This window comes from Rattus rattus, chromosome 10 (assembly GCF_011064425.1).
Source record: "Rattus rattus isolate New Zealand chromosome 10, Rrattus_CSIRO_v1, whole genome shotgun sequence".
Lineage (NCBI taxonomy): Eukaryota > Metazoa > Chordata > Mammalia > Rodentia > Muridae > Rattus > Rattus rattus.
This window is the reverse complement of record NC_046163.1, coordinates 2,907,235-2,920,359: the sequence shown is the minus strand read 5'-3', so window position 1 is coordinate 2,920,359 and position 13,125 is coordinate 2,907,235. Positions and strand designations below refer to the sequence as shown.

The following is a 13,125-nucleotide window of genomic DNA, read 5'->3' as shown; positions in this document are numbered from 1 at the left end:
CGACTATAATTTGTGTCAATTTGATATGAAACTAGCGCACAACATGAATTTTCAGCATACTTCCTCTGAATACTCGCCTGACTTCCTATATGTGAGAGGACTATGTCTGCCTGTTCCCACAGTTGCGCCCTGCTGCCCCTCTATAACACTTTATATTCCATAGTTTCCCTTGTTTTGTTCTCACTCTGTGGAAACCCACCTGCCCTCCCTGTCTACCATGTCCCTTCCCTTTCCCATGAGTGAAGTGCCCAGCGTTCCACGGGACCTTGACTGATGCTCCTTAGAGGATTCTCTGTGCCCGGGACAGAGGAAGTGAGGGGATTCTGGAAGACTCCATTCTTACCTGTCAGGAGAGAAACATCAAGCATGAGTAAATGCTTTGGGGGTTTCTAAGTTTCATTCCTTGGTTTATAGAGTGGGGATCCCAGACGTCATCCAGCTCAATCATGGGTCTCGAGGCCCTATTTGTCCTCAGCCTCTGATCCTGGAGGGCTGAGGACTTTCTCAGAGCCGTTGCTCCTGATGGCTCAGGGCCCACTAGGCCTGAGGAGGGATAAGGCCATGATCAAAGCCTCTTCCCAGTCGTAACATGAGTCACACTGCCTACCACCAATCCCCATGCCCTTTGCTGTGCCACCTCCCCTTTGGCTGTAGGGCAGGCAGACCGGGTGACTACGGAGAGAATAGGAAAGAGCTGAGCTGCGGAGATCACCGAAGGACTGAACCAGACCAGGAAAGACCTGGAAGGTTGTGGAGGGCTGACAGGCTATCTCACTGCAGTAAGGGAGGGATGGGGGAGGGGAGGGGAGAGAAACACCTACCGAGGGCCTCAGCTGAAGCTATTTATCTCCCCGCCTGCTGCCATAGCTGACAGAGGGAAAGGCTTCCGGCCTCCAGCCCAGGCCTTCTTTGCAGCGTGATTTATCTCTGGGCTTCATCTGGTAAACCTGCTGATGAAACGAGTCTCCTTTTCTCCCCGCCTCATCAATTTTCATTCTGATTTCATTTTCCTTTTCTGTTAGGAAGGGTTTAGCCTTTCTCCCTGCTTAACTGGTCTGCTCCACATCCGCTCTGCCTTCTAACCTGCCACCCCACCTCCATCTGCATACAGCCACCAGGTACAGGGAAGACTCACAGCTCCTCATAAGCAAGCTAGATTCCTTCCCCTCCGTGCCTTCCTATCATCTGGGGACCTGGGCCTTCTCTAGCAGTGCACAGAGGGGAGACAAGAGCCCCCCGCAGGATCGCAGGCTGTGGCTTCACAGTGTTTGGAGGGAGCAAGGGGTGCTCCTCCAGGCGTAAGTGCTCCCCGGAGGCACCCGATTGCTGAGGCTTTAGACAGGAAGGAATTTCCTAGATGTGCAGTAAGGAGTGGGAATAGGAAACAGCGTTGCTTGCGTCCCTCTCTAGTCCCTTCCTTGCCCCTGTTCCTAGATCCCCGTGACTAAGGGCCATCTTGGGGCCCTGGCTCATGAGGGAGCTGGCGAAGGCTGCCAAATCTGCCTGCCACCTGCACCTGGGCAGCAGCTGGTCTAGACTGCCCATCTGGCATGTGTCTGGAGCAGTGCAGTGTCTGTAGAACACCGTCACACTTGCCCTAGGAGCACCTCTGGACCCTAGCAGGGAGCACGGGGGTGGGGGGGAGTCACTGCTCACCACCTGCATCTGACCTGTTGAGCAACTGTTTTGTTAGACATCTGTGATCTGGTAGACGGTGTCCTTGAGTTGTCCTGAGACATAGAGCCTAGGACCCCCACTGAAGGCCCCAGGGGGTATTTTTAGTGGCTTGTAAGAGGGCTGAGTCTCTTGGAAAGGGTGCCAGCTCGCAGAGGAAAGAGCCCTACGTCCTAACACATAGGAAATCTAGAAGTCGAGGTACAGCCCCGTCAAAGAGCCCCAGAAGATCTCTACAAAGATCTCTAACTCCATCAGGGGCACATTCCTCCCCATCTGACAGAGGAGAAGGCCCAAGAGCACAGGGACAGCCAAAAACAGGGTTCAACTGCAGAGCCCCCTCCAAAACCAGTGTTTGAACTACTGGCTCAGAGCAGAAGCCAGGGGAGTCTGTAGAATTTCTAGAAGGATCCGGAGTAAGCTGCAGAAAGGTGAAAGCCAGTGTAAGATCCTGTTAAACAAAGTAACTTTCACCCAGGAGCAGTGACCAGGAAGGCAAAATAGCCACAGAAAGGCTTGAAGAGGGAAAAGCAGACTATGGGATGGTGTTGGTCTCCTTTAAGAGAAGAGAGGCAGGAAGAATTGCCCACACAAAGGCCTCTTTTTTCTGGGCAGTTGGTCCCTGTGGCTTCTGATCTCTAACATGCACACACACACACACACACACACACACACACACACACACACACACAGAGAGAGAGAGAGAGAGAGAGAGAGAGAGAGAGAGAGACAGAGACAGAGAGACACAGAGACACAGAGAGAGACAGAGAGAGACAGAGACAGAGAGACAGACAGAGACAAACAGACAGACAGACAGACATCCCCTGCCTGGCCTGGTCCTTGTTCAGATATGTTCCGAGTTCCTACTGTGCCAGCCTGTTCAAGCTGGCAGCTTGAGCAAGGCTCCTGCCACCCTGGCGATCACCATCCGCAGGATAAACAGTCAGACTCTACTGCAGGGATGCAGGGCACCCCCCCTCCCAGGAGCTCAGGAGAGGAGCTCTGGCCAGAGAAGCCGTCCCTGGGGACCTACAGAAGCCCGAGTAGCAAGAAGAGGTGGGCCCGGTTTGAGCCATCTCTGCCTAGGCTTGCTGGCCCTGCTCTCCTGCAGTCTGTTTTGGTGCAGTGCAATGAGACAGAGATGACTTTCTGTACTACCTACTGGCACCCTCCATTCCAATTAGGAAATAACGAGGCAGGCTCCCTTCCAAGCTGGGCGCTCTCAAACCCTCTGCTGAGACAAGCCAGGAGAGCTGACTACATAGAGACTCCTGCCTGACAACAAGACCCTTCCCTCCCCACCCAGGAAGGAGTTTTTAATCAGAACCTTGACCTCTAAAATTCCTGGGAGAAAGCAAGGCTGAACAAAGGACTCTCACCCTCTTTGCCTTGTCACCCTACAGGCCAGCTGAGTTCTGGCACCCAAGTCCCAGAAATGACCAGAGCTGTGAATGAAGTCTCCCGGGTCCCTCGTGGCCATTCATGTACCAGCTGTGAAACCTCAATCGTGTACCTTGGTTTCTCTGAGCTTTGTGTCTCCTCGAAGAACCCTGTAAAGAACTCCTTTACAGCTAGCAGATAGGAACTCTGGCCCTCAGGAATGCCAGCCGTCTTCCTGTAGTTGAAGTGATGTTTGGGGCGGGTTTTATGGTTGAAGGAGAGTTTGAGAGTCTAAGGGTGTTTCAGTCAGGGTGAGAACCTGCAGTGTTGGGGACAGCAGCAGTTTGGGGGTAGCAGAATGGCAGATCTAGGAATGGAAGGCTCTTCTGATGGTAATAGGAGAGCATCGAAGAGGCCACCATAAGGGCCAAGACTGGAAATAAAGACAAAAGGTAGGCGCATTGGCCAGGGGAGAAGGAGCAGTTCAAAATGGTGATTTCCAATTTTAGACACGACAGGGTGCTGAAGATGACAAAGATGTGACCAAAGGAGCAACGGCAGTGGCGAGAGGAGAAGTTGGCTTTGGGACGAGATGAAGAATGTGCGGGGGGCTCTGAGACTGCAGGTAGAGAAGTATGGGGGAAGCTAAGAGTTCAGGGTAACTCCCCTGTATCCTCTTGTCTACTGTCCCAGGACTCCATGATGAGACGCCCTAGAAACATGGGTGCCAGGAGGTCACCAAGCTGTCTTCCTGCCTCAAGGGGACATGGAACAGCCAAACCCAGGCCATAAGGTTCTAGCCAGAGCTGGGACCCTGAGGCAAAGAACTATTTCTTGGTGTAAGAACAAGAAAAAGCCCCACTTTACCTCCTGCAAAGGATGCTGAAAGGCTCTAGACCACTTGGAATTCTGTGAATTTCCCAGGTCCAGAGACTTGGTTCTCAACTTAGGATAGAAAGGAAATAGGAAGCCAGGCTTAAAGATTAAACTGACTAGTAAGCCTAGAGGTCAGAAGGTGGGTAACTGGGTGTGGTACAAGGGCACATGGGGACCTTCTAGAGTGCTGGAGTAGTACCATCTAGATCTGCCCAAGTTCATGGTGCCTGGGGCTATAAACAGGCCTGTGCGGTATCTTATACCTCAAGGACTCAAAAGCATTGCATAGGATGGTGAACAGATATGGGCCGAGAAGCCGCAATGATGGGGGAAGTAAAGGGAACGGAGGCACTGCATCCCAGTCTTCCCAGCTGCGGCATGTGAGGCTTCAGCCGGGTACCTCGCCCACGGTTACGTAGTGAGTGCAGAGCCAGGCTCAAATGCCCTGGCAAAGCCTAGTCCCTTCTGTGCTACCCACCCTCCTTCACACATTTATGGAACTTCAGACTCTGGAAGACTAGATAAACGTGGTGGTCTCCCGTGTAGAAGCTCTGATTGTGTATGTGATTGAGAGATAGGAGTGATGGACCCATTCACCTCCCAGGGAAACTGGAGGCCACATGTACAGATGGAGGCCTGCCCCCCACCCTCTGCTGCCCCTGCCCAGCGCTTATCTGCTGCTGAGGTGGCTGGAGTTTATCAATGCTACACTCAATTATGCTGCCCCTCTGTCTCCACAGCTCTGGGGGACCTGGTAGTTGCCTGCCTACTGGCCTCCTGCTGAAAGCGTCTGCTCCCAGAGGTTAGGCAAGGACTAGAGGTGGAAGCAGAGGACAGTGGTAAGGAAGGAGAAGGGAGTCTGCATGCACCAGTAGACTCCATCTCTGTGCTGCAGGAGATAGGGACAGAGAAGGAAGGATAGGATGACACTGGCACCCAAATTCTTCCTTTAGGGTTTTGTCAAGGGTCTTCTTAGCCAAGGGATTGGAGAATTAATTCTACCCATTGTGCCAAGACCTGGAGGGAATCCAACTGGAAATGGGTCCACTTGGATTTGTAGAACAAGCTAGTGGTGTACCTTTGGAAGGAGCCACCAGCCTTGGGGCCTGGAAAATGATGCCAGGAGTCTCCAGCATCCATTACATAGTCAGAGGGCAGGGTCAGGTCTGTGTGCAGCAGCTGGATTTGTTTGACCCTGTGGTTCTAAGCCTATCCCTGCTCAAACAGTAAGAGTCCTTCCTGCATGTTCCTAAGGGGGGCCAGGAACCAAGGAAGGGGTCTGGTGTATCCATCAGGGAACAGGATAAATTTGCTAAGGACCCAAGTCCATCTCCGAAAGAACTTACCACCAAGGCAAGTGTTCTAAGCCAGCCCAATACCCAGCTCCTCTCAAGCAAGTATTGATCCCTGTTGAGCAGGCTGGCTGGGCGGGTTACAGTGAAAATAGGAAAAAAAAAATCTGTGTGACTTCCGATATAACCTTCCTGAACCTCAGCTGTCCTTCCGACAAAACGAAAATAAAGGACCCCTTTGTTGCCCACATGGAGCTGGCAGAAATATGAAATTTAATGTTCCGTGTTCTGCATGCTTTATTATTCATGTTCGCCCATAAGTACTCTGCATCGCTTGGTTCTCTGTGGACACAGAGCTTGCAGAGAGTTTCCGGGTGGTGTGAGTGTGCTCATGAACTCCTGGTCCTCTGGGACGTTACAGAGAGAAGTCAATTCGCTTTCTCTGCAGCTCCTGTAGAGCTCGCTAATCATCTTGAGTGAGTAGGGCCATGTCAGCCTTTAAGGATGGTGTTGAATGAATGGTAGCTCTGGGCTCCACTGGGGAGAGGAGCTGTCGGGGAGGAGAAGCTGTGGGAGGTGGGAGAAGCTGTGTGGGGAGGGAGAAACTGTGGGAGGGGGAGAAGCTGTGTGTGGGAGTTGAAGGTGTGGTGGTAAGAAGCTGTGTGCCAAGTCCCAAGGAAGGACTGGTCTGAGATTTTACCACACTTTAGGGTCCCAGATTCATCTTAAAGCCAGCCCTGCTCCTCGCCCGGAAATAATATTCTGTGCTGCACAGATAGACAGATAAGGCTAGCGGGGGAGATGTTTGATAGCTTCTTAATGCCCTGAGCACAACTAGATGCTGCCTTGGCACTCAGAACAAAGGTATTGTGGGAAGAGAGGGAAGCCAGGGACTCAGGTCTTCTCTGAAGGTCAGTAACACATTGGGGTCCTCTCCAAAGAGGACTACTACCTACTTAGACCCACCTTCCTCTCCAGCTGGGCGCTGTCCTGGCTTTTCCTCATCCATTGGCATTCTTTGCCGGCTGGCTGTTACCAGCTCACAGCTCTGCACCCCACCTTGTGGGTACTGGGTTCCCAGGGGCTAAGCTTAGTAGAGAGAGAACTTATTACACCCTATTGCTGTCTAGAAGGCCATCATTCCTCTAGACGTCCTATGCTGGCTGAGCACAGTGTTTGCATGCCTATACTCTGAGCACTTGAGAGATGGAAGGCGGAGGTCCCGAGTTCAAGGACAGCCTCGACTGCATACAAGAGGAAGGAAGGAAGGAAGGAAGGAAGGAAGGAAGGAAGGAAAGAAGGAAGAAAGGAAGGAAGGAAGGATAGGGAAGCAGAGTAGGAGGGAGTGAAAAGAGGTCTTAGGCAGCAGGAGCACCTCCCAACCCTGGAAAATGCATGCCTTGGAAAAGGAGGCGCTAACGTTTCTACGACTCTCTATGAGCCTCATTTCGGCCTCATGACGGGCTTCTGTAAGAAAATAAAGGAAACGGAAAGCAATAGATGCTTGGAGAGCTTGAGCAGTTTTCCCACGGCAGAGGTAAAGCCAAGTATGGTGTCCTGGCACCTGGTATGGAAGTGTATGTGGCACTTAGAGCCATCTGAATGACAGGTGCTTCTCAGCTTGTTTCCTGCGTCTTCCCTGCCCAAAAAGTATACCACAGACTCCCCTCCCAGCCTCCATGGATCCCAGCTATCAGCTGGTTTCCCAGGGCTTCCACCAAGCATGTATGCAGGCAGCCATGCATGTGTGCACGTGTGTTTGTTTGCCCTGAGATCTATGTGACAGCGCACACATACCCCTACGCAAACCTCTGTGCCTTTCAAGTCACCGTTGTTTTTCCCACCTTCGGAAATAGCTGCTGAGGAAAGTGGGCTGCAGTCAGATGTACACAGGCACGCTGCTCTCCTCCTCAGTGGAGGCTGCCCTGCCCCCACTGCTCCCCGCTCAACATCCTGAAAGAGGACGGTGAGGCAAAGGGCCCCAAGTGGCCAGCGAGAGAGGCTGCCTGGAAGCTGGGTAAACACCACTCAGAGCTTCCTGCAGCTTCCTGGCAGAGATCTCACCCAGAGGACAGGAATGGCACCAGTCCGCTTCAGGGCAGACTAGCTCTAGGCTAAAGCAGGCTGGGCCAGACCTGGGGTGGGGGCAGTACTTCTCCAAGGCTGGGCCATTTTCTATCTGTGGCTGCTTCCCAGCAGGGAGAGTGAAGGCTGGTTCTTTTGAGTTCTTCTGGACCCATACGAACCAGAGGTGTGAGTGCCTCGCTCACGAATTCCTACAGTTATTATGAAAGAAGCCGGTCAGAATCTCAGCAAACACATTCCGTACACCTGCCACTGAAGAGCTGCCAGACCAGACCTCCACTTAGGAGGCAGATCAGGCCAAAGAGCAGAACTCCAAATCTGGCCCAGTTGGGTGAAAGTCTTCTGTTCTAAGCCAAGGTTGGATGCACCTTCGGGGCACTACAGCCTGGTCTGGGAGAGAAGACAAGTTGATTTTCTACACCCTAGAAGAAAGAAGCATCAATGAATTGGGTTCTGTGTAGAAGAGACCTCCTTGGGGAAGGGGCCCTAAGGACACAGAACTTGAACCCTACAATTAGCGCCAGCCATACAGTTACAGGTGTGTTGAGAGGGCAGGGTTCTAGCCAGAACAAGCTTTCTGGATGCCTTGGTCAAGGCTGGGACAACAGCAAACACAATTCTTCAGCAGTATAGTGCCAGCCCCTTAGCCCCAGAGGTAGAGACTTGTTGTGCCGTAATGCCTATGGGCCACCAGCCTGTTGTCTCCAGAAGAAGTCTTGCAACCCAGAAGAAACTCTGTAAGAAATGATGGAACTTGAGCCTTGAAGAACAAGTAGAAATTGTCTGAGAGGAATGAGACAAAATGGGGTAGTATGTCAGGGCGACCTCACCCCCAAAAGGTTTATGCAGAAAGCCTGAGTAGGAGAGAAACAAGAGAAACCAGGAAGGGCCAAGCCAGATTACAGAAGACCATACCTACAGGACAGAGGCAACCAGACGTTGGTCCCTGAACATCTGCTGGACAAATCTAACAGGCTCTTGAGAGAGGAAGGCCCACGCCTTCAGTGTGGAAAGGGGCCGTGTAACCCAAAGCTCACCCAGACAGCCTAGGTAGGACCACCCCAGCACCCGGCCCATGTGAATGTGGGGTAGGATCCACTGCCCAGTGACAGAGTTCTGGGAAGCCCATCCCATATTTTAGAGCTGGATCTGTTTCCACTACCTCCTTTCTCCTGCATCATCAAAGAAGCGTCTAGAAATGATCATTTATCTCACTTAACCAGTGAGCCAAGGTGGGAAGGAGGGAAGAGTAAGAAAGGTCAAAAAAAAATCTATTCCACATTTATCTGGGTTTCATTGATGACCGTATCAACCTTCCATTCTCCTACCCTCCCAGACACTCACACGTAACCTACTGTCACCCCCACTGTCACCTGTCACCACCATGGTGCTCATGCACACGCACACACACATGCACGTGTGCACACACACACAGACACACAAATTATCCCAAGACTTTCTTCAAAGACTCAGACTCACTCCTTCCCTGAGAAGGTATTAGGAGAGGACTCTGAAACCTTGAGGACTGCAGAACAGGGGCTGGGAGGCCTGGGTGCCGTCCAGCTCCCAGGCTACTCCTCTGATTTCTGGAGCCACCAGGGGAGACTGGAGGGACCGATTCCACCCCTCAGCCCTGCAGATCTGTAACTCTATTGTTTCCTTCCAGGGCCACCCGACAAGGAAATGAGTGGGCGGTCCCAGTCCGGTGCACGAAGATGAGGACCCATACCCAGGACGGCATGAAGTGATGCCCACCCACCCTGTGTAGAATGACTGCCCTGGGACGGTGGTTCCCCAGACCCTGGCAGGGCTGCTGAACCTCAGCCTGCAAGTCGTGAAGAGCAGGACTGTCCTCGGCCTTCCAGCTCCACCATGCGGCTCCTCGTGGCTGCCCTCTTGCTATCTTGGGTGGCCGGTACCAACACGGCAGTACCAGTAGTACCCTGGCGTGTGCCCTGCCCCCCTCAGTGTGCCTGCCAGATCCGGCCCTGGTACACTCCCCGCTCATCCTACCGCGAAGCCACCACTGTAGACTGCAATGACCTCTTCCTGACAGCAGTGCCCCCAGGGCTCCCTGCGGGGACACAGACCCTGCTGCTGCAGAGTAACAGCATCAGCCGGGTAGAGCAGACTGAGCTCGGCTACTTGGCCAACCTCACAGAGCTGGACCTGTCCCAGAACAGCTTCTCGGATGCCCGAGACTGTGATTTCCAAGCCCTGCCTCAGCTGCTGAGCCTACATCTAGAAGAGAACCAGCTGAGCTGGCTGGAGGATCACAGCTTTGCCGGGCTGACCAGGCTGCAGGAGCTCTATCTTAACCATAACCAGCTATGCCGCATCTCCCCCAGGGCCTTCGAAGGGCTCGGCAACCTGCTACGACTGCACCTCAATTCCAACCTGCTGAGGACCATCGACAGCCGCTGGTTCGAGATGCTGCCCAACTTGGAAATCCTCATGATTGGTGGCAACAAGGTGGATGCCATCTTGGACATGAACTTCCGGCCCCTGGCCAACCTGCGCAGCCTGGTGCTGGCAGGTATGAGCTTGCGGGAGATCTCCGACTATGCTCTGGAGGGACTGCAAAGCCTGGAGAGCCTCTCTTTCTATGACAATCAGCTGGCCCAGGTGCCCAAGCGAGCATTGGAGCAGGTGCCTGGGCTCAAGTTCCTAGACCTGAACAAGAACCCACTGCAGCGGGTAGGCCCCGGAGACTTCGCCAACATGCTGCACCTCAAGGAACTAGGACTGAACAATATGGAGGAGCTGGTCTCCATCGACAAGTTCGCTCTGGTAAATCTCCCTGAGCTGACCAAGCTGGACATCACCAATAACCCACGGCTTTCTTTCATCCATCCCCGCGCCTTTCACCACCTGCCCCAGATGGAGACTCTCATGCTCAACAACAACGCTCTCAGTGCCTTGCACCAGCAGACAGTGGAGTCTCTGCCCAACCTACAGGAGGTGGGGCTCCACGGCAACCCCATCCGTTGTGACTGTGTCATCCGCTGGGCCAATGCCACAGGCACCCACGTCCGTTTCATCGAACCACAGTCTACCCTGTGTGCTGAGCCTCCAGACCTCCAGCGCCGCCCAGTCCGGGAGGTGCCCTTCCGGGAGATGACAGACCACTGCCTGCCTCTCATCTCTCCCCGAAGCTTCCCCTCCAGCCTGCAGGTAGCCAGTGGAGAGAGCTTGGTACTTCACTGTCGGGCACTGGCTGAACCAGAGCCTGAGATCTACTGGGTCACTCCAGCTGGAGTTCGACTGACACCTGCTCGCTCAGGCAGGAAGTACCGGGTGTTTCCTGAGGGGACCCTAGAGTTGCGGAGGGTGACAGCGGAAGAGGCGGGTCTATACACCTGTGTGGCCCAGAACCTGGTAGGGGCTGACACTAAGACAGTCAGTGTTGTGGTTGGCCATGCTCCCTTCCAGTCAGGCAGGGACAAAGGACCAGGCCTGGAGCTCCACGTGCAGGAGACACACCCATATCACATCCTGTTGTTTTGGGCGCCCCCACCCAATATAGTCTCCACCAACCTCACCTGGTCTAGCGCCGCCTCCCTCCGGGACCATGAAGCTACTGCTTTGGCTCGACTGCCGCGGGGCACCCACCGCTACAACATTACCCGTCTCCTTCCGGCCACAGAGTACTGGGCCTGCCTGCAAGTGGCCTTTGCTGATGCCCACACCCAGTTGGCTTGTGTTTGGGCCAGGACTAAAGAGGCCTCTCCTTGCCACAGAGCCCTGGGGGACCGGCCCGGGCTCATAGCCATCCTGGCTCTTGCCGTCCTCCTGCTGGTAGCTGGGCTTGCAGCCCACCTTGGCAGAGGCCAGTCCAAGCAGGGGGTGGGTGAGAAGCCTCTCCTTCCGGTCTGGGCTTTCTGGGGCTGGAGCGCCCCCTCTGTCCGAGTAGTGTCTGCACCCGTTGTCCTGCCCTGGAATCCAGGGAGGAAGCAGCCCAGATGTCAGATGGGGAAACAGTGCCACCACCATTGTCTCAACATTGCTGAAGCTCCGCCAGGTCTCAGCAGTAGAGAAATAACTAGGACAACTCTACACCAAACGGGACGTGATCTGGGCCAGATGCCTGCTAGGAACGCAGCATTAATTGATCCACATGCTTGAGGTCTGGCAGCTTGACCAAGAAAGATGGGGTTCTGCAGCTCCTGGGGATGCACCCGCAGCCCCCAAATAGTTGCTGTTGCCTTCTGGGGTCCTCAGTTGCGATTCTGAGGAGTGTATCCAAGGAACAGGAAGGACTCTGTCTAGAGCTTCCTAATGCCCCAGAGGCTTCTGGGCCTCAGCTTGGCTGTCCCCTGCCTGTGTCCCTAGGCCCTTGGCCCACAGGATATGCCCCTCCTCTTCTCTTTCTTTGTACAGTCTCAGTTGCTTGCTCGTCCCCCTCCTGGGCAAGGGCTGAAAGAGGCTTCTCCTACTGTCTTGAGAGCCTGCCCCAAAAGTGGGAGTGTCCCCAGCTGGATCTGAAGGATATTTGGGGAGAGAGGTATCCAGGGATGCCTCATCTCATAGCCTGGGCTCTGAAGTTGACTTTCTATAGGCAGTTTTGTACCTTTGTGGAGAAATGTGTCACCTGTCCCCAACCCAATTCACTCTTTTCTCCTGTTTTGTAAAAAATAAAAATAAACAATACCAACAACAATGGGGAGAAGGTGATCCTTTAAGTGCTTGGCTATAAGAAAATCTCTTGGGTCTCTCCAGACACTGAAGGTGATGGGTTGGGGGTTGGGTGTCATAAGAACTTGGAGAAGAGAAGGGGGTTGGGTGTCTGGCCCCTAGGTCTGCTCCAAACCCAAACTCTCCCCATAGCAGGAAGCACAAGAACTGGTGGGGGGTGGGGGAGACAAACTGAGGAGAAACCACCAGCCAGGAAGAGCGTGACACAGGCAAGGAGAAGCAGAGTGGGAGAGAAAAAATGGAGACAAGGGCCGGCGTGGAGAGAGAGTGGAAATTTCCATCCCCAATCCTGGTCCTCCTTTCTCCTCTGATAAGCAGTTAACATGGCGATGCATAGGATGTACTTCCCAGCCTGTTTCTAATTAAACAAACCCAAGAGGTAGAATCGTGCAGAGAATTGCTAATCGCAAATCATGAAGACAGCAAGAACTTTGGCTCATAGGCAGGATCGAGCATGGGTGATTAAGGCTCTGAGGAGGGGATGGTGATTCGTGAGGAAATTGCTGTTTCTCCCTGCATTCCACTCTGCTGTAGTTCACAAAGAGCCTGGTTTGCTTTGGTTGTTTGGTCCTCCTTAACTGATTAACTCTGCTAACGGAGAACGAAGAGGAACATCTGTTAGAAACCCAACAGGGACAAGGCCAAAAGGGGTTGCTGGGGGGTCGGAGGGGAGGGGCAAGCAACGGGTGATGCCAGAGGCCCCTGGGCAACTGGGCTGTCGAAAGGACTCATCGAATCCACACAGGAGAGTGAGGGTCACCCTGTGTTACAGAACATCCGTGGTAGACTTGGTGGACACGCCCAAGCCAGCACCAAGACTGCAAATGTAGACACAGGTGGACACCAGCTCAGGATCTGCACACTGAGTCCCGGCGGGGACTCTCACACAGTCTGCAGCCCCACCCCCACCCCCGCAGACCAGGTTAAATACAGATGGCTGTCTCCACCCCTGTTTCTCCCATGTGAGATTCTGAAGCAGATGCTGACAGTCTGAGCGCTACACTGGACCCCAGTCTGGGATGGCTAGAGTTTTTCATACCTATGCCATGCCTCTGCCGTCCTCCACCTTCTGTCTTATATTTGGTTTGTGAGGCAATACCTATATAGTCAGGCTGTCCTCAAA

The 13,125-nt window shown here is 53.6% G+C and overlaps 1 protein-coding gene across 1 annotated transcript; it reads left to right on the top strand.

Annotated features, from left to right (window-relative positions):
• Positions 1-8,826: 8,826 nt before the first annotated feature.
• On the top strand, positions 8,827-11,967 carry Lrrn2 (leucine rich repeat neuronal 2). The gene has a single exon (XM_032914968.1). The coding sequence runs from the start codon at positions 9,180-9,182 to the stop codon at positions 11,430-11,432; it is 2,253 nt and encodes a 750-aa protein (XP_032770859.1). The 5' UTR covers positions 8,827-9,179; the 3' UTR covers positions 11,433-11,967.
• Positions 11,968-13,125: the final 1,158 nt, after the last annotated feature.